The 18,950-nt window shown below is 63.6% G+C and overlaps 2 protein-coding genes across 10 annotated transcripts in view; both read right to left on the bottom strand.

The window, feature by feature from the left end:
- Positions 1-1,133: 1,133 nt before the first annotated feature.
- On the bottom strand, positions 1,134-14,716 carry LIMK1 (LIM domain kinase 1). 4 transcript variants are annotated; one of them, XM_068169241.1, is made up of 18 exons: positions 14,563-14,716; positions 12,018-12,114; positions 11,677-11,683; positions 11,540-11,619; positions 8,103-8,241; positions 7,039-7,148; positions 6,380-6,571; positions 4,838-4,943; positions 4,588-4,751; positions 4,318-4,501; positions 4,122-4,208; positions 3,437-3,568; positions 3,265-3,324; positions 3,102-3,167; positions 2,849-3,005; positions 2,669-2,724; positions 2,160-2,317; positions 1,134-2,063 (listed from the first exon to the last, which is right to left on the bottom strand). In XM_068169241.1, exons 1-18 carry the CDS (start codon positions 14,618-14,620, stop codon positions 1,910-1,912), a joined length of 2,007 nt encoding a protein of 668 aa, XP_068025342.1. In that variant the 5' UTR covers positions 14,621-14,716; the 3' UTR covers positions 1,134-1,909. The 4 variants fall into 4 exon arrangements, with proteins under 4 accessions (XP_068025342.1, XP_068025339.1, XP_068025341.1 ...); XM_068169238.1 differs by lacking the exons at positions 11,540-11,619; positions 11,677-11,683; XM_068169240.1 differs by lacking the exons at positions 11,677-11,683; positions 12,018-12,114; positions 14,563-14,716 and having other exon boundaries at positions 11,540-11,635.
- A 1,607-nt stretch (positions 14,717-16,323) lies between these two features.
- Positions 16,324-18,950, bottom strand: part of ELN (elastin) — a 29,210-nt gene continuing 26,583 nt past the window's right edge. For all 6 annotated transcript variants that reach the window (XM_068169223.1, XM_068169225.1, XM_068169227.1 and 3 more), the window contains 7 exons: positions 18,759-18,803; positions 18,349-18,390; positions 18,211-18,237; positions 17,881-17,922; positions 17,291-17,320; positions 17,116-17,166; positions 16,324-17,001 (listed from right to left, as the gene is read on the bottom strand). In XM_068169223.1, the coding sequence (XP_068025324.1) occupies positions 16,952-17,001; positions 17,116-17,166; positions 17,291-17,320; positions 17,881-17,922; positions 18,211-18,237; positions 18,349-18,390; positions 18,759-18,803 (287 nt within the window). In that variant the 3' untranslated portion in view covers positions 16,324-16,951. The remainder of the gene's footprint in view (positions 17,002-17,115; positions 17,167-17,290; positions 17,321-17,880; positions 17,923-18,210; positions 18,238-18,348; positions 18,391-18,758; positions 18,804-18,950) is intronic.

The following is an 18,950-nucleotide window of genomic DNA, read 5'->3' as shown; positions in this document are numbered from 1 at the left end:
CACCCCTGTGTGGGGCACAGGGTACCTCAGTGCCCCTGGAGTGTCCCCTGGAGCTTGTCTCACATTGCTGTGCCCACGGCTGTGCAGCCCCATCGCTTGCTGGTCACCACCCTGGGCTCTGGCAGCTGTAGGGTGACAGTGGCACGGCCAGGCAGGAAGGGGACAGAGAACACAGCCAGGCAGGGAGGGGACACAGGACTCTGGGCTGTGCAGGAAGAGAGGGCATCAGCCCCAGGGCTGGGGGAGAACCATGATGGGGCGGGGAACGGCGCGAGAAGGTCCAACAGCGCTGCCGCTGCAAGCCTGGGCGGATGCCACCAAGCCTGGTGCCACCTCAGGCAGTGAGGGAGCGTCCCCTCCTGCCTCAGTTTCCCCCTGGTGCCACCTCAGGCAGTGAGGGAGCGTCCCCTCCTGCCTCAGTTTCCCCCTGGTGCCACCTCAGGCAGCAAGGGAGCGTCCCCTCCTGCCTCAGTTTCCCCCCGGTGCCACCTCAGGCAGCGAGGGAGCGTCTCCTCCTGCCTCAGTTTCCCCCTGGTGCCACCTCAGGCAGCGAGGGAGCGTCCCCTCCTGCCTCAGTTTCCCCCCGGTGCCACCTCAGGCAGCGAGGGAGCGTCCCCTCCTGCCTCAGTTTCCCCCTGGTGCCACCTCAGGCAGCGAGGGAGCGTCTCCTCCTGCCTCAGTTTCCCCCTGGTGCCACCTCAGGCAGTGAGGGAGCCTCCCCTCCTGCCTCAGTTTCCCCACAGCTCCCCAGCTGGCCGGGGAGGGGTGGGGGGCAGCCGAGCGATTCCCAAGCAGGCCGGGCAGCGAGCGGGGAAGGATTTATTGACTCACGGCTCGGGGTACATCACAGTTTTGAGTTCCCTTCCCACCTCCAGAGAGGACATCAGCGCCTTGGACTTCCCGGGCAAGAAAAGTGCGCGGAGAGGCTTCACAGTTTGATTGATCCCTTGGGGGAAAGCAGAACCGAGGCAGTGACAAATGGCAAACGCTAGGGGTCGTATGAAAAAATAATACAAACTCTTCTCTTTAAATATCTTACAGAAAAATGAACCTGAATAAAGAGCATGAAAAGCACCGCGTGGTGCAACCACAACCCCCCCCTCACCCCCACCCCATAGCCACTTCTGCTCCAGGGCACCCAGACGAGCTGCATCCATCCCCCCCACACACACCAACATCCCTCTGGATCGCCCCAGGGATGCGTGGTCACGGGGCAGCAGGGACGTGGGGACGGCAGGGACTGCTACGTGCCTGCCCCCACCTCATGGGGGTGTCACATCTTCCCCCCCCCGAACCCCACCATGGATCCCTCCCTCGGCCAGGGGTGCCGGCAGCCCCCCGAGCCTGGGGCACCGGTAGAAGCAGCGTGAGAGGGTCTGGCCGAGGATGAGGGTGTTGCTACGAGGAGATCCCAGGACCTGCGCTCCCCTCGGCGGGGGATGATCTGTGGCCATGTCCCCCCCCAGAGGAGCCGGGGGGGGTCCCTGCTGTGTCGCAGTGCAAGTTCACGGAAAGCCAAGGCACCGCCGCGAGGCCGCGGCTCTGTACGGGGGAGCCCACGGGGCTCGGGGGGCGCAGCAGCCACGCAGCCCCCGGGCGTGCAAAGGCGAAGTGAGCCGGGATGGGAGGGTGGGGGGACACGGGGACTTGTCCCCACAGTGTGGCCGGCCAGGCTTGTCCTGGGGGCAAGAGCTACGGCTTGGGAGGGGAGGCTGCAGCCCCAGAGAGAGCCAGCTCCCGGGGCAGGGGTGGGCAGCGGTGTGGGCAGCAGCACATGGCAGCCCTGGTGGGGGTCTCGTCCGGGGAGTCCCCAGGGATCCAGCCCCGGGGCGGGGGGGGTGGTAGCCATAGGAGATGGTGGCGGCGGGGCGCAGCTCCTTCTCCCGTGGCTTCAGGGGGTGCAGGTGCTCTACCGGGGGGGTGCGGGCAGCCCACCCTCGCCCCGCCGGTGCGTCTCCCCGAAGGCTCGGTCCAGCTGCTCCAGCTGCGAGCTGAGGGGCAGGCGGATCTCCAGGTGCATGCGGAGGGTCTCCAGCCACTGCTCCAGCTTGCTGAAGGACGGCCTGAGAGAGAAGGGACGAGTGGAAGCTCCACTGGCCCTGTCCCCCCCACCCCACCACCAGGATGAGGGCCTGGGCTGAGGGGCCCCAACCGCTCACCGCTTCTCGGGGTCCAGGTCACAGCAGCAGACGGCGATGGGGAAGAAGCTGGGGGGGCAGGCGGGGGGACAGTAGCGGTCCAGGAAGCCTCTGACATTGAGGCCAAAGTCAGTGGTGCGGGGCAGGTAGTCAGGGTCAGCGCTCACCCGGCCGATGATCTGGGGGAGGGCAGGAGGGAGGAGCAGGCTCAGCCCCAAGCAGAGAACCAAGACCCAGTGAGGAACCCAAACCTAACAAGGAACTAAACCCAACGAGGAGCCCAAACCTAACAGGGAACCCAAACCCAGTGAGGAACCCAAACCCAACGAGGAACCCAAACCCAGTGGGACATCTCAGCTCCAGTGAAGATCCCACCTCCAATGCACATCCCAACCCTAACAAGGAGGCCTCAACTGAAGACCACAGGCCCAATGAAGACTCCAATCCTGAACAGAAATCCCAGTCCTAGAGCTCAACCCCAGCAAGAACCTTCATCCCAGAGGGAAGACCCCAGCCTCAGCGGCACTTGCCTCGCACAGGACGATGCCAAAGGAGAAGATGTCCACCTTCTCATCATAGCTCCTCCCTGCAGGGAGAGATGGGTCAAGCCATGCTTCACATATCCTCTCCATGCCCCACTAGGTGTCCCCTGCTTGGAGAGAGGACCCTGGCTGGCCAGGATTCCCCTCCTGGCACTGCACCAGGCTCACCATTGATCATCTCGGGGGCCATCCAGTATGGGTTTCCCACCACCGTGTAGCGCTTCTTGCGGTCTGGTTTCTTCAGGTTCTTGAGATGCTCAGGCTGGTTCTTCTCATCCACCATCAGCCGTGCCAGGCCAAAATCAGCCACCACTACGCTCTTGTTCTGGCATGATGGAGAGGGGTGAGGCATGGGGGAGCCCTCCAGGGGGCTGAGACCCCTACCTGGGCTGGGGGAGGACACCACTGAGGTGGGACTCACCTCCCGCACGAGGCAGTTGTGAGAGTTGAGGTCACGGTGGATGATGTTCATGGAGTGGAGGTAGGCCTGGAGGAATGACGGGCTGAGAGTTGGGGCACCCCATCCCCATGGTCCCCTACCCACCAGTACCCATCCCACCCACCCATCCCCCAGTGGCACTCACCATGCCAGCGGCAATGTCCTTGGCAAAGCTGACCCGCTGGCTCCAGGGGTACTGGCTGTCCTGGGGGCAGGAAGGGGAATTTGCCAGAGAAGAGGACAAAGGAGAAGGGTCCCCCAACCCCACTGGAGCTGTGGGGTGGGGGAAGATTGGCCTGCTCCTGACAAGTGCTCACCATGCTCTTGATGAGGCCTCTCAAGGTGCCCCCCTTGATATACTCCGTGATGAAGTTGAGCCTCTTCTCCTTGTAGAGCACCCCAATGAACTTCAACACGTTGGGGTGCTCCAGGCAGCGCATCACCTTCACCTGCAGGACACCCCCATGCCCGTGACACCCCGAGGCACTCAGCACCCACCCAGGTACACCCACTGCTCGTGTGTTCTCCACCAAACAGCCCACACCCCCATGCTGCCTGGCCACCTCCACTCCAGCAGCCCATGTCAGGGTGGGGACCAGGATCAGACAGCACCACCCCTTGTGTGCCCCACCGCAGACCAGTGGGATTACAGAAACAGGATCACATCACCACAGGACATTAGGGGTTGGAAGGGACCTCCAGAGATCACCCAGTCCAACCCCACTGCCAAAGCAGGATCACCCAGGGTAGTCTGCACAGGAATGCATCCAGGTGGGGCTGGAAAGTCTCCAGGGAAGGAGACTCCACAACCTCTCTGGGCAGCCTGCTCCAGGGCTCTGTCACCCTCACTGTAAAGAAGTTTCTGCTCATGTTGAGCTGAAGCCTTCCCTGTTCAAGCTTGACCCTGCTGTTTCTCATCTCATTATTGCACACCACCAAAAAGAGCTTGGCCCTCTCCACTTGACACCCACCCCTCGGGTATTTGCACACCCTCATGCTCACCTCTTTGAGGAAGGTCCTCTGTGTCTCCTCATCAAAGCGGATCAGCTCCTTCATCACCATCACCTCACCCGTCTCCCGATGTGTCACCTGGCAGGGAGCACAGGTGCTGAGCCACCAGTGCCCCACTGCCACCCTCACCTCTGGCCTACCCCCCTACCCATCCCCCCTGGTGAGCCCCTCTTTTTCACCACCCTACCTTGATGGCCTGGCCAAAGCAGCCCTTGCCCAGCACCTCGCCGTGGATCAGGTCGGAGGGGCGGAAGATGCGGTGGGCGCGGGAGACGACGCGCAGCGACTCGGAGCGGCCGATGTCCTTGCGCTGGGACGCAGGGGAGCCCACGGAGCCCGAGCCCGGGGACTTGTCTGTGCTGCAGCTCCTCCTGCGGGGTGGGCAGAGGGACACAGGGTCAGCCAACCCCCGAGGAGGGACCCCGACAGGACAGCGGGCTGGGAAGGTGGCCCTCACATGACGGTCCGCTGGCGCATGGCACCGGGCTCCCCGCAGGGCGGAGGGGCCGGGGCGGGCAGGGGGCTGCAGGCCAGCCCCGACTCGCGGGCGAGGGGCTCGTGGGGGTCGTGCTCGATGGTCAGCTGGAGCAGGCGGCTGGTCTCCTGGATCAGCAGGTCGATCTGGGGGCAGAAAAGGATGGCAGGGGGGGTCTGGGGGGCAGCCCAGGGAGGGGGCTGGTTGAGGGGCGGTGCTGAGGGCCCCTTACCTCGTCCAGGGGCACGTGGCCGATGGGGGTGCCGTTGATCTCCAGGATGCGGTCGCCCACGTGGATGGAGTTCTTCATGTCAGGGCTGATGCAGTCTGGATCCACCCTGCGGGGCCAGCAGGCAAGGGGAGTCAACATCCCACCCACTGTCATGGTGGGGATGTGCGGGGCCACTTCCCACCAGCCACCCTCAGCCAATGGTGACAGGCTGTCATGCCTCCTGCGAGTCACCTCTGGGGGCAGCTGGGGACATGTCGTCATGGTACCCACAAGTCAACCCTGTGAGATGGGGACGAGTAGGAGAGCAGCCCACGGGCCACCCCTGCTCGACAGGAACACGTGGGCACGCTGCCAATGGGCCACCCCTGCTAGACAGGGACAAGCAGGCACACTGCCCACGGATCACCCTTGCTAGCTGGGGACACGCAGGCAAGGTGCCCATGTTGGATGGGGACACGCAGGCATGCTGCCCACGAGCCACCCTCGCTCAGTGGAGACCTGCTGCCACAGTACCCACAAGTCACCCCTCCGGCATGGGGACACACAGTCACAGTACCCACGAGTCACCCCTGCTAGCTGGGGACACTCAGGCAGGCATTCTGCCCACAGGTCACCCCTACCAAATGGGGACACACAGGCACATTGCCCACGAGTCACTCCTCCTGGATGGGGACATGCTGGCACAGTACCCAAGAGCCATCCCAAGCATATGGGGGACACCCTCCCCCTCCCTGGCAGATGGGACAACGCCAGCATGTCACCAACCTACCTTGGGACACATCAGCATGGTCCACACAAACCACATCACCAGCTGGGGACATGCCACCATGTGTCCCCCTGGCCACCTCCAGCTGATAGGGGCACCGCAGCCCTACCCCTCCCAGCCTGTAATGCCTGAGTGTGCATGGCACCGGCAGAAGGGGCCCAGGGGAGGGGAGGGCAGCAGTGGGGCTGGGGCCTGCATAGCCAGCAGGTCGAGGGAGGTGATTCTCCTCCTCTACTCTGCTCTGGGGAGACCCCACCTGGAGTACTGCAGCCAGTTCTGGAGCTTCTATTACAGAAAGGATTTGGGGTGCTGGAAGGTGTCCAGAGAAGGGCCACGAGGAGGAGCAGAGGGCTGGAGCTGCTCTGCTCTGAGGACAGATTGAGGGAGCTGGGGCTGTTCTGTCTGGAGAAGAGAAGGCTCTGAGGAGATCTAATTGTGGCCTTCCAGTATCTGAAAGGGGCTCCAAGAAAGCTGGGGAGGGACTTTTGAGGGTGTCAGGGAGTGATAGGACTTGGGGGGTGGAAAAATCTAGAAATGGGGAGATTGAGATTGGATGTGAGGAAGAAGTTGTTCCCCATGAGGGTGGTGAGAGCCTGGCACAGGTTGCCCAGGGAAGTGGTGGAAGCCTCCTGCCTGGAGCTGTTTGCAGCCAGGCTGGAGGTGGCTGTGAGCAACCTGCTGTGGTGTGAGGTGTCCCTGGCCGTGGCAGGGGGTTGGAACTGGCTGATCCCTGAGGTCCCTTCCAACCCTGACAGTTCCATGACTGTGTGACTCACTCCCGGACGCGGACGGTGCGGGGGTGCTCGGTGCCGCAGCCCTGGTCGATGGAGACGGAGAAGCCGCGGCGGCCGTCAGAGCAGGCAGGGATGGAGACCAGCGTCACCGTGTGAGGCATGCGGGCGGCCGGCGACTCCGGCAGGATCTGCTCGATCACCGGCGTCACCACCATCTGGTAATAGCAGTGCCCACTGCAGGGACAGAGAGCAGGGGTGGGGGTGCCCATGAAGACAGGCTGAGGGAGTTGGGGTTGTGCAGGCTGGAGAAGAGAAGGCTCTGGGAGACCTTCTTGTGGCCTTCCAGTATCTGAAGGGGGCTCCAAGAAAGCTGGGGAGGGGCTTTTGAGGGTGTCAGGGAGTGATAGGGCTGGGGGGGATGGAGCAAAACTAGAAATGGGAGATTGAGATTGGATGTTAGGAAGAAGTTTTTCCCCAGGAGGGTGGTGAGAGCCTGGCACAGGTTGCCCATGGAAGTCTCATCCCTGGAGGTGTTTGCAGCCAGGCTGGAGGTGGCTGTGAGCAACCTGCTGTAGTGTGAGGTGTCCCAGGCCATGGCAGGGGGGTTGGAACTGGCTGAGCCTTGAGGTCCCTTCCAACCCTGACAGTTCCATGCTTCCACGTGTGTGTGTCCCTGCCCACCCGCCCGGGCTGGGCCGTACCAGTAAAGCTTGGAGCGCTCCACCAGCGCGTAGGTGTCCCCGTCCCCGATGAAGCTGCGGCAGTTGAGGCAGCTGAAGCACTCGGGGTGGTACTTCTGCTCCCCGGCCACCTGTGGGGAGATGCCATCAGCCCTGGGGATCCAGGCATGCTGGGAGCACCCATGGGTGCACTGAGGCCAAAGGAACGGCAAGGCTGAGGCACGGAGGGGTGGTCGGCCGTGGCATCAGGGGGGTGCAGGGGCATCTCCCCACCACCCTGAGCCACCCCACTGTATCCCCCAGCCCCCACATGAGGGCACACCCCATCCAGGGTCCCCCTAACACCCAGAGGACACCCCTGCTATCCCTAGAACCCAACCTGTGCTGGTGGAGCTGTACCCCCTCCCCACCTCATCCCCCTTCCAGGGAGCTCAGGCATGGGTCAGGGCTCCATATATGTGTGTCCCCTGAGGACTCCCAGAGCCCCCCTAGTGCTCACCATGACCCAGGGCTCTGTGTGTCCCTCTTGGTGAGCCCCAGCCCCCCCGTGGTGCTCACCATGACCCAGGGCTCTGTGTGTCCCTCTAGGTGACCCCCAGGCCCCCCGTGGTGCTCACCATGACCCAGGGCTCTGGGTGTCCCTCTTGGTGACTCCCAGCCCCCCCGTGGTGCTCACCATGACCCAGGGCTCTGTGTGTCCCTCTAGGTGACCCCCAGGCCCCCCGTGGTGCTCACCATGACCCAGGGCTCTGGGTGTCCCTCTTGGTGACCCCCAGCCCCCCCGTGGTGCTCACCATGACCCAGGGCTCTGTGTGTCCCTCTAGGTGACCCCCAGGCCCCCGTGGTGCTCACCATGACCCAGGGCTCTGTGTGTCCCTCTTGGTGACCCCCAGCCCCCCGTGGTGCTCACCATGACCCAGGGCTCTGTGTGTCCCTCTAGGTGACCCCCAGCCCCCCCGTGGTGCTCACCATGACCCAGGGCTCTGTGTGTCCCTCTTGGTGAGCCCCAGCCCCCCGTGGTGCTCACCATGACCCAGGGCTCTGTGTGTCCCTCTTGGTGACCCCCAGCCCCCCGTGGTGCTCACCATGACCAGCCCCTTGGTGATCTGCTCGGAGCAGCCGTGGCAGAGCTCTCCGAAGCGTGCCCAGTAATCCTTCTTGCAGTACAGGCGCCCATCCTTCTCGTAGTACTGGTGGGACAGGGAGGCCCCACACTCACAGCACCTGTGCAGGGGACAGGGACACCTCATCACCCTGGCCCCATTGTCCCCCCAAGGGTCAGCCAGTGGCCCCAGGGCTCTCCGGGCAAGCTGCTTCCCCTGTTCCCTACCCTGCCGCAGGGCCACCGCATCCATGTGTCACTGTCCCCAGGGTGGCAGCAGATGGCTCTGGGGGTGCCAGTGCAGGCTGCAAGTGAGGGGACATGCAGCAGCCCTGGGATGGATGGGGCAGGGGATATGAGGCAGGGAACAGGCATGAGAAAAGGAGGTGCCAGCTTGATCATGGACACAGGCAGGGATGTGCTAGACTGGTCGCAGACGTGCCAACCTTGTCACAGCCTGGTCACAGACACACAGGGGGACATGCCACCCTGGTCACAGACACAGAGAGGGACATGCCACCCTGGTCACACACATGCCAGCCTGGTCACAGACACACAGAGGGACATGCCACCCTGGTCACAGACACACAGAGGGACATGCCACCCTGGTCACACACATGCCAGCCTGGTCACAGACACAGGGACATGTCAGCTTGGTCACATGCCGCCCTACTGCTGGGTGTGCCTGCCTGGTGATGGGCACATGAAGGGACGTGGCGCTCAGGTCAGAGCCATGCCACCCTGGCCACACACACAGAGGTGACACCCTGGCAATGGGCACGCCACCATGCCAGCCTTGGGGGGGGTGCAACAGCCTGGGTGCTGCAGACAGGGTGCAGGGAGCTGCTCTGGCACTATGAGGTGGGGGTGCAGGGGGGTGCAAGAGGGGTGCAGAGGGAGCTGTGAATTTTGGGGGTGCACAAGCAGGTGCATGGGGGCTGTGCAGTGGGGTGCTGCACCTGGGTGGGAGCATTGGGGGTTGTGGGGGGGTGGCTAGAGGGGATTTGCTGGGGGGGAGTGCTGGGGGTGTGCTGCAGGAGGGGTGCAGGGGGGTTCTCTGGGGGATTTGCTATAGGGGGTGCAGGCGGTGCTCTAGGGGACTCATTATGGGGGTGCAGGGGGTGCTCTAGGGGATGCACTATGGGGGTGCAGAGGGTGCTTTAGGGGATTTGCTATAGGGGCTGCAGAGGGTGCTCTAGGGGATGCACTATGGGGGTGCAGGGGGTGCTCTAGGGGGTGCACTATGGGGTGCAGGGGGTGCTCCAGGGGATTTGCTATAGGGGCTGCAGAGGGTGCTGTAGGGGATTTACTATAGGGAATGGTAAGGGGTGTTGTAGGAGGGGTGCAGGGGGTGCTGTAGGGGATTTGTCACAGAGGAGTGCTTGGGGTGCTGCAGGAGAGGTGCAGGGACTGCTGTAGGGGGGTGCTATAGGGGATTGCTGGGGGTTACTCTAGGGGAGGCTGTAGGGGGTTGCTGGGGGGGTTCACAGGGGATGCTGTAGGGGGTTGCTAAGGGGGTTCATAGGGGATGCTGTAGGGGGTTGCTGTGGGGGGGTTCATAGGGGATGCTGTAGGGGGGTTCGTAGGGGATGCTGTAGGGGGTTGCTAGGGGGGTTCATAGGGGATGCTGTAGGGGGGTTCGTAGGGGATGCTGTAGGGGGTTGCTAGGGGGGTTCGTAGGGGATGCTGTAGGGAGTTGCTGAGGAGGTTCATAGGGGATGCTGTAGGGGGTTGCTGTGGGGGGGTTCATAGGGGATGCTGTAGGGGGGTTCATAGGGGATGCTGTAGGGGGTTGCTAGGGGGGTTCATAGGGGATGCTGTAGGGGGGTTCGTAGGGGATGCTGTAGGGGGTTGCTAGGGGGGTTCATAGGGGATGCTGTAGGGAGTTGCTGAGGAGGTTCATAGGGGATGCTGTAGGGAGTTGCTGAGGAGGTTCATAGGGGATGCTGTAGGGGGTTGCTGTGGGGGGGTTCATAGGGGATGCTGTAGGGGGTTGCTGTGGGGGGGTTCATAGGGGATGCTGTAGGGGGGTTCATAGGGGATGCTGTAGGGGGTTGCTAGGGGGGTTCATAGGGGATGCTGTAGGGGGGTTCGTAGGGGATGCTGTAGGGGGTTGCTAGGGGGGTTCGTAGGGGATGCTGTAGGGAGTTGCTGAGGAGGTTCATAGGGGATGCTGTAGGGGGTTGCTGTGGGGGGGTTCATAGGGGATGCTGTAGGGGGTTGCTGTGGGGGTTCATAGGGGATGCTGTAGGGGGTTGCTGAGGAGGTTCATAGGGGATGCTGTAGGGGGGTTCGTAGGGGATGCTGTAGGGGGTTGCTAGGGGGGTTCATAGGGGATGCTGTAGGGGGTTGCTGGGGGGGTTCATAGGGGATGCTGTAGGGGGGTTTGTAGGGGATGCTGTAGGGGCTTGCTGGGGGGCTGCTCTAAGGGATGCTGTAGGGGGGTTCATAGGGGATGCTGTAGGGGGTTGCTGTAGGGGGGTTGATAGGGGATACCGCAGGGGGTTGCTGGGGGGGGTCATAGGGGATGCTGTAGGGGGTTGCTGTAGGGGGGTTGATAGGGGATACCGCAGGGGGTTGCTGGGGGGGGTCATAGGGGATGCTGTAGGGGGTTGCTGGGGGGGTGCTCTAAGGGATGCTGTAGAGGGTTGCTGGGGGGGTTCATAGGGGATGCTGTAGGGGCTTGCTGGGGGGGTTCATAGGGGATGCTGTAGGGGCTTGCTGGGGGGGTTCATAGGGGATGCTGTAGGGGCTTGCTGGGGGGTGCTCTAAGGGATGCTGTAGGGGGGTTCGTAGGGGATACTGTAGGAGGGTGCTGAGGGACTGCCGCAGTCTCGCCCCCCCTCCTCTGCCGGGGGCGGGCACACGCAGGTGCCACACCAACCCCAGCCCGGCCGTGACGTCACGGCACTCACGGCACGGAGTTTCCCCACCCCATGACGTCACCGCGCCAGATCTCCCCCGCCCCATCGCTCAGCCCCGAAGCCTCCCATGGGCTTGTGGAGGGGCACACGACAGGGCCGGGTGGCCTCGCCCCCTTAACCCCTGCGCTGCCACTTCCCCCCCGCCCCAGCCCCGCATCTCCCATGCATGAGGGGGCTGAGGCCACGATCCCCTCCGGGGGCGCAAGTGGGACTGGGATGGGGGTGGAGGGAGACGAGAAAGAGGAGAAAGAGAAGAAAGAAGAGAAAGAGGAGAAAGAGGAGGAGGAGGAGGATGGCTTTGGCAGCAGCAAGCCCAGGGCTGCCGGAAGCCGGTCACCGCGGGGGGGCGAGGGGGGACCGGATCCAGCTGTGGTCCCCGCACTGCTTTTGCTGCGGCTGGTGGGGGGAGACAAGAGACAGGCCGAGCACCGCGGGGGTCCAGGGGTGTCGGGGGGATCCCGCGGGTCCGGGTTCATCCCGACCCGCTCACACTCACTTGGCTCCAGAGCTCAGGACCCGTCTCTTCCTCAGCACCGCTGCCAGCATCCTCCACGGGATGGGGAGGGGGACACCAGCCTAAGCCCCCCACCACGCTCGGTATCCCCAGCCCCACGGGGACCTCCGCTAGGTCGCCGTCACCCTTTGGACACCCCCCACCCCGGTCCCCAGCCCAAGATCTTCCTCCTCCTCGGTGTGGAGCGGCCGGGAGGGCTCGAGTGAAAGAGGAAACAGGGAGGGAGGGGGCTGGGTGACATCAGCCCCACGCACCCTGTCACCAGGCAGGAAGGGACAGCGTGTGGGGACAGGCAGCAGAGCCCTCCCGCCAGGCTGGGCATCACCCCAGGCGCGCCGGCTGACCCCGTGGCTGCACTGCCCCGTGGGATGTGCCAGCATCCGGGTGCCTGTGACGTGCCCGTGCCACGGCTGGCACCGGGGGGGGGCTGCGTGCCGGTGTCCCCAGGGCCAGCTCCTACCTGAAGCAGTCGGCATGCCAGTCGGCGTTCAGCGCCTGCAGGTACTGCCCATCGTAGATGCCCTGCCCACAGCTCGCACACACCGGCAAGTCGCTCCCTGCGCGGATTCGGGGGGGACACAAGGGGGACCAGGCTGTCACCCTCCCACTGTCCCCAGCCTCCCCACAACAGCCCCCAGGCACGGCCCCTAGCATGAAGTCCCTCTGCCCAGCCTGATGAATTCCACCCCCACCCCCACCGCCACCCATCGATCCCACAGTGGGGACAAGGTCGTGGTGCTGATACCCGCGGGGCTGGGGACAGGGCAGGGACGCAGCATGGTGGTGCCAGCCAGGGCTGCACTGTGCCAGGCCACCTCTAGAGCCCCTCTCCCCCGGGGGCACCGCTGTGACCATGAGTTCCAACGTCTGGGAATCCATGGGGCTGGGGGGACACAGGGATGATGTGGTGCAGGAGAGGGGCAGAGGGTGCAGGGTGGACGGGAGAGATACAGGAGGGGATGCCAGGGTGCAGGGGGTATTGGGAGGGTAAAAGGGTGCAGGATGGGTAAAGGGGGCAATACAGGGGGGATGCCAGTGTGCAGGACGGATGCACAGGGTGCAGGGGGGCAAAGGGGTGCCACGGGGGCCACAGGGGTGCAGGGAGAATGAAGGGAAGATGCAAGGGGGCAGGATGGGTGCACAGGGCACAAGGGGACAAAGGGGTGCAGGATGGGTGCAGGGAGGATGAAGAGGAGATGCAAGGGGATAGGATGGGTGCACAGAGTGCAGGGGGGATGCAGCAGGGGTGAAGGGGTACAGGATAGGTGCAGAGAGGGACAAAGGGGTGCAGGATGGGTGCAGGGAGCATGAAGGGAGGGTGAAGGAGAATGTAAAGGTGCAGGATAGATGCAGAGAGCAGGGGTTGAAGGAGGAAAGAAGGGATGCAGGAAGGGATACAGGGGTGAGGGATGGGATACAGGCATGCAAGATGGGATACAGGGGTGCAAGGAGGGATACAGGGGTGTAGGATGAGTGCAGGGAGGGATACAGGGGTGCATGCTGGGTGCAGAGGTGGGATGGGGGCAAGGGGTAGCACTGGGGACCCAGGGGTGCCCCAGGGAGGTGATGGAGGGGGTGCAGGATTCAGCCAGCACAGGAAACAGGCAGGCTGCAGGGGTGACTGGGGGGGTGCTGGGGATGTGCAGAAGAGAGGATTAAAAGGTGCAGGATGGGTGTGAGGGGGAGAGATGAAGTGGGGCAGGATGAAAACAGTGTAAAAGAGAGATTCAGTGGGACATAAAGTGCATGGGGGGACACACTGGGGTGCAGGATGAGTGCTGGGGGGTGCAGGATACATGGAAGGGACACACTGGGGTGCAGGATGAGTGCTGGGGTGTGCAGGATACATGGAAGGGACACACAGGGGTGCAGGATGAGTGCTGGGGGGTGCAGGATACATGGAAGGGACACAGAGGGATGCAGGATGTGCGCTAGGGGATTCAGGGTGCATGGGGGGACACACAGGGGTGCAGGATGAGTGCTGGGGGGTGCAGGGTGCATAGGGAGAGGGATGCAGGATGGGTGCTGGGGGATGCAGGGTGCATAAGGGAACACAGAGGGATGCAGAATGGGAGATGCAGGATGGGAGATGCAGGATGGAAAGAGGTGCTGGGGCACGCAGGGGTGCAGCCAGGAGAGATGGAAGTACAGGGGGAGGTGGGGGGACACAGGGTGGCTGCAGTGGTACTGGGGTGCAAGTTCAATGGGGGTGCAGGCAGGGATGAGGCGTTCAGGGGGTGCACAGTAGGGATGTGGGGGAAGAAGGCAGGGGGATATGGGGGGATATCAGGGTACAGAGAGGGAGGTGCAGGGTGTTTGTGGGGTGCAGGGAGGGATGCAGGCTGGAAGGGCTGCAGTAGCAGGACATGGGGTGTGCAGGGGGAGATGTAGAAGTGTGGGGGATGTGCGGGTGCAGGGAGGGATGCAGGCTGGAAAGGGGGTGCAGGGAGGGATGTGGGGGTTCGAGGAGGGTACAAGCAGCTGTGTGGGCTGGATGAGGGCGCAGGGTGGGGGCAGGGGGTGATGTAGGCTGGATGAAAGGGGCAGAGGGTGATGCAGGGATGCAGGGGGTGATGTGGGCCGAATGGGGGGGCAGGCAAAGGGTGATGTGAAGGTGCAGAGGGGATGCAGGGTATTGTGATGGCTGGAAAAGGCGTGTGGGGGTGTGCGGGCTAGAAAGGGGGATACAGAGGGTGATGTGGGCTTGAAAGGGAGATGCATGGAGGAGGCAGGGGGTGATGTGTGGGTGCAAGAGGATACAGGAGGGGATGCAGGCTGGAAGAGTGCGGGGGGTGATGCGGGCTGCAGGGGGTGATGTGGGCTGGATGAGGGGTGCAGGGGGTGATGCAGGGATGCAGGACGGATGCAGAGGAGATGCAGGGAGTGACGTGGACTAGATGGTGGGGAAGGGGTCTCAGGACCCCAGTGGCGGCGGAAGCGCTGAGTCAGCCGGGAGAGGGGGGTGAGGATTCAGGGCTGGGGGGGTGGGGGGTCGGGTCACGCACCTTCGTCCTCTCCCATAGGCTCGTCCCTCCAGGTGCAGCACAGCAGCATCAACCTCATGCAGCCGCGCTGCCCGGCGCCGCGCCAGGCCCTGCCCCTCCTGCCCTTGCCCCGGCCCCGGCCCTGCCGCTGCCGCTGCGGCTCCGGCGGGCGGGCGGGGACGGGAGGCCGGCAGCAGAGCGCAGGCGCAGCGGCCAGGGGGCGGGGCTGGGGCGGGGCCAGCGGGGCAGGGGCGGGGCTCGGTGAAAGAGGCGGGGCCATCTGGATGTGGGCGGAGCCAGGAGGGAGCGGGTGGCGTCTGTGGGGGGCGTGGGGGTGGTGCCGCGGGCAGAGCAAGGCCGGGGTGTCCCCATGCCCCCCGCTGGGCTGTCACTGTGGGTACGACGTGGGTGTCCCCATGCCCCCCGCTGGGCTGTCACTGTGGGTACGACGTGGGTGTCCCCATGCCCCCCGCTGGGCTGTCACTGTGGGTACGATGTGGCTGTCTCCATGCCCCCGCTGGGCTGTCACTGTGGGTACTATGTGGGTGTCCCCATGCCCCCGCTGGGCTGTCACTGTGGGTACTATGTGGGTGTCCCCATGCCCCCGCTGGGCTGTCATTGTGGGTACGATGTGGCTGTCTCCATGCCCCCGCTGGGCTGTCACTGTGGGTACTATGTGGGTGTCCCCATGCCCCCGCTGGGCTGTCACTGTGGGCACGACATGGCTGTCTCCGTGGCCCCCACTGCTCTCACAGTGGGCACGACATGACACGAGTGTCCCCCACTGTCACCGGGCTGTCATTGTGGGCAGGGCACGACATGGGTGTCCCTATCCCTCCCACCGGGTGCTCACCGTGGGTAGAGAACAGCATGGGTGTCCCCACCCTGGCCTGTCACCATGGGCAGACAATGACACGAGTGTTCCCATCTTCCCCCAGGATGTCACCGTGGCATTTCCCCTTCATTTCCCACGCTGTCACCACGGGACAGGATGTGGACATCCCCATCATCCCTTAGTCTGTCACCATGGGGAGGGCAGGGATGGCACCCCCGGGCTGCCACCATGGATCAGCACACAGGTGTATTCCTCATCCCCTCATCAGTCACCATGGGACCAGGTATGGTTACCTCTCTCATCCCCCAGACTGTCACCATGGGACAGGGCAGAGATGGAGCTCCATGGGTCCCTGGGCTGTCAGTGTCCATCATCCCTTGCATTGTGACCATGGGGAGGGTGGGGATGTCCCCTTTATTCCCATGACTGTCACCATCTGATAGGGCATGGATGCATCCCTCATCCCCTGGGCTGTCATCAAAGGCAGGGCATGGACATCCCCCCTTGGTGTCCTCAGGCTGTCACCATGGGTCAGGGAATCAAAATCTTCCTTCATCCCCAGGCCATCACCATGGGAGGAGGCACGGATTTCCTCCTGGGTCTCTAGCTTGCCACCATGGGACAGGGCATGGATTTCCCACTCCTCCTGCAGGCCATCACTGCTGGGATAGGGTCACAGACCTCTCCCTGGGTCCTTAGGGCTGTCACTGTGGGACAGGACATGGGCATCCCACTGGGTGCCCAGGCTGTCCCCTCACCCGCCCCCTGTGTCTCAGGGCTGTGACCACACAGTGGAGCACACAGCATCCCCACACCAAGGACTCAACAAGTCCCTAACCTCCGGCAGAACCAGACATGGGGCAGTGGCACCTGCTGTGCCAGGCCACCACCACTGCCACCACCACGGGGAGGGGGAGAGGGACACGAGGTGGAGCCAGAGTCCTTTAAAAACTTGTCCTTTATTAGTCTGTCGGAAGCGAGTCCCTCGGTACAGGGCGTCCCACCCAGGTATAGCAAAGTGAGTAACATGAAGGGACTGAGCCCCTCCTGCCACAGCCCCCCCCGGGCCGGGGGCAGCGCAGGGACTCCAGGGGGGACACCCCAAGCTGACAGGGACATTCCTCCCGTGCAGCTCTCCACCGCCGGGGGCCCTTTTCCCTCCCTCCAATGGGGGGTGCCCCTCATCTTGCTCCCCCTCTCCAGGATCAACTCCGGGGCTGGGAGGGGGGGGATTGACACCCCAAGACACGCACCCCCCCTTCCCCCCCCCCCCCTCAAATCCAGCAGGGAGCGATAGCACCAAGGGGGACAGCTGCTCCCCACAGTTTTTTCCCCACTCCCTGCCAGGACGGAGGGGCTGGAGGGGGGAGGGGACGACAGACAACAACGAGGCACTGTTGGAGGTGTGGGATCCCTCCTGGGAACGTGGGGCCAGGGATGGCCCTGGGATTGGGGAGGAGGAGGGAGATTTGGGGAGGATGGGGAGGGGGGGGCTGTCTCAGCTTTGCTTGGGGTTTACATTCTGGACCATGCAGTAGCACCAAAGTTCATGAGGTCATCGGTGATGGGGGACGGTTACTTCCGCTTCCTCCCGCAGTACTTCCCTTGTGCGCAGCCCACGCCGCCTGCCACGGGAGGGGACACGCGGGGTGAGCCCCCCCTGCACCCCCCAGACTCCTGGGAGAAGGGCAGGGCAGGCAGGAGCCGACCTCCACCAGAGCAGGAGGTCACTCACTCACCTCTAAATCCAAGGGCACCAAGGGCTCCTCCATAGGTCTTCGGGGGTTTCCCTAGAGGGGGGGAGGCAGAACGTGAGTGAGACCCCCACACATTGCTCAGCAGATGGGGACAAGGGGGATATGCACCCCCCACATGCCCCCCCAGGAAAGCCCTTCCTGGGGGCTGGACACTCACCACCGAAGCCCAGCTGGCCGGCTACCCCACCTGCAAGGAGAACAAAGCCCTCAGCACCCGCAGGGCACCCACATTGCTCTGCCCTGCACCCTCCCAGCCCCCCAGCTCCCTCCCCAAGCCCGTGTGCCCGTGCTCCGTGGGCTGTGCACGTCCCTGTGAGCCAACCAGGCACCAAGATGTGACCTCAGTGAGCACCAAGGCACTCAGGTGTGCCCTAGGTAAGTGCCAAGGCACTGAGATGTGACCTCAGTGAGTGCCAAGGCACCAAGATGTGCTCTAGGTGAGTGCAAATGCACCAAGATGTGACCTCTGAGTGCCAAGGCGCCAAGATGTGCCCTAGGTGAGTGCCAAGGCACCAAGATGTGACCTCAGTGAGTGCCAAGGCACCAAGATGTGCCCTAGGTGAGTGCCAAGGCACCGAGATCTGACCTCAGTGAGCACCAAGGCACTCAGATGTGCCCTAGGTAAGTGCCAAGGCACTGAGATCTGACCTCAGTGAATGCCAAGGCACCAAGATGTGACCTCAGTGAATGCCAAGGCACCAAGATGTGCCCTAGGTGAGTGCCAAGGCACCGAGCTGGGGATGGTACCTGGGAATATCGGTGACACGCCGAAGCCGGGAACTCCAGCTCCTGGGGAAAAAGCAACAGCCAGTGACAGCCTGTGACAGCAGTGCCACCCCAGCCCCCCCTGGCTGGGGACACCCCAGCTGGGGACAGCCGAGCTAGAGCCTTCTGTTCAATGCAGAAGCCACTGCAAAAGCCTCTGTGCCCGGCATGGCACCTGTCTGGCTTTGGAGTGCTCGCCCTGGCAGTGGTGTGCAGAGTGGGGGACAGCAGCAGGGTGAGGACAGCAAGCAAGGGACAAGCAGGATGTGATGGGGACACACTCCCACCCCAGCCCCAAACCATGGCACTCACCTGGCTGCAGCCCCCCAACACCAAAACCTGCGGGATGGGAGAGCCCTGGTGAGGACAGGGAGCATGGGGACAGGGATGGGGGCAGGGATGGGGGTCACACCTCCTGCTCACCCAGCTGGAGGAGCCCCTGCTCCTTACCTGGCTTAGGGGGTTTCCCAGCAGCTCCTGGAAACAAGCCCCCTGTGTCAGAGAGGGGAGTCAGTGCAGCCCCCACCAAGGGGTTCAGCACAGACCCCACTGTGAGCCTCCCTGCAGCTCTGCAGGTTGGGGACTTGGTAGAGTACCATCCCCAGCCCTCATGGCATGGGCAACCCTGGTGCAATGGCCCTTGGTACCTCCTCAGGATGGCATTCCTGCCCCATCACACCCCAGGAGCAGGGCAGGCAGCAGGCAGGGCACAGGGCACCATCACAAGGGGACTAGGAGGGGACCCTACACCCAGCCCATCCCATGCATCTCCTTTCCTTTTTGGACCTCTGCCAGCAGGCTGCTCCATTCCTTGCATCTCAACCCAGGGAGCCCCAATGCCAGGGGCCAGCAGCACTTACCAGCACCAAGCCCACCGACTCCAAGGCCACCAACTCCAAGTCCACCTGTGATGGGAATCCCAGGTGAGCACAGCTCCTGATCCGCTCCCCCCCTCAGCCCCATGTGTGCCTATCCTTCCCCCCAGGACCTGGGGGAGCATCCCCCTGCCCACATCCTTCTGGAGGAACATCCCTCTGCCTGCACATCCCCAC

The sequence above is a fragment of the Melanerpes formicivorus genome, unplaced genomic scaffold (assembly GCF_026170545.1).
Source record: "Melanerpes formicivorus ecotype bairdi unplaced genomic scaffold, bMelFor1.0.p_v2 SCAF_173, whole genome shotgun sequence".
NCBI lineage: Eukaryota > Metazoa > Chordata > Aves > Piciformes > Picidae > Melanerpes > Melanerpes formicivorus.
This window is presented reverse-complemented; position numbering and strand designations above follow the sequence as displayed.

Coding starts and splice junctions, on each gene's coding strand:
- LIMK1 (XM_068169241.1), bottom strand. CDS start 14,620: ATGAGGTTGATGCTGCTGTGCTGCACCTGGAGGGACGAGCCTATGGGA. Junction 6,572..7,038: donor GAGCGCTCCAAGCTTTACTG/GTACGGCCCAGC, acceptor CTGTCCCTGCAG/TGGGCACTGCTATTACCAGA. Junction 3,569..4,121: donor AGAGGACCTTCCTCAAAGAG/GTGAGCATGAGG, acceptor GGTGTCCTGCAG/GTGAAGGTGATGCGCTGCCT.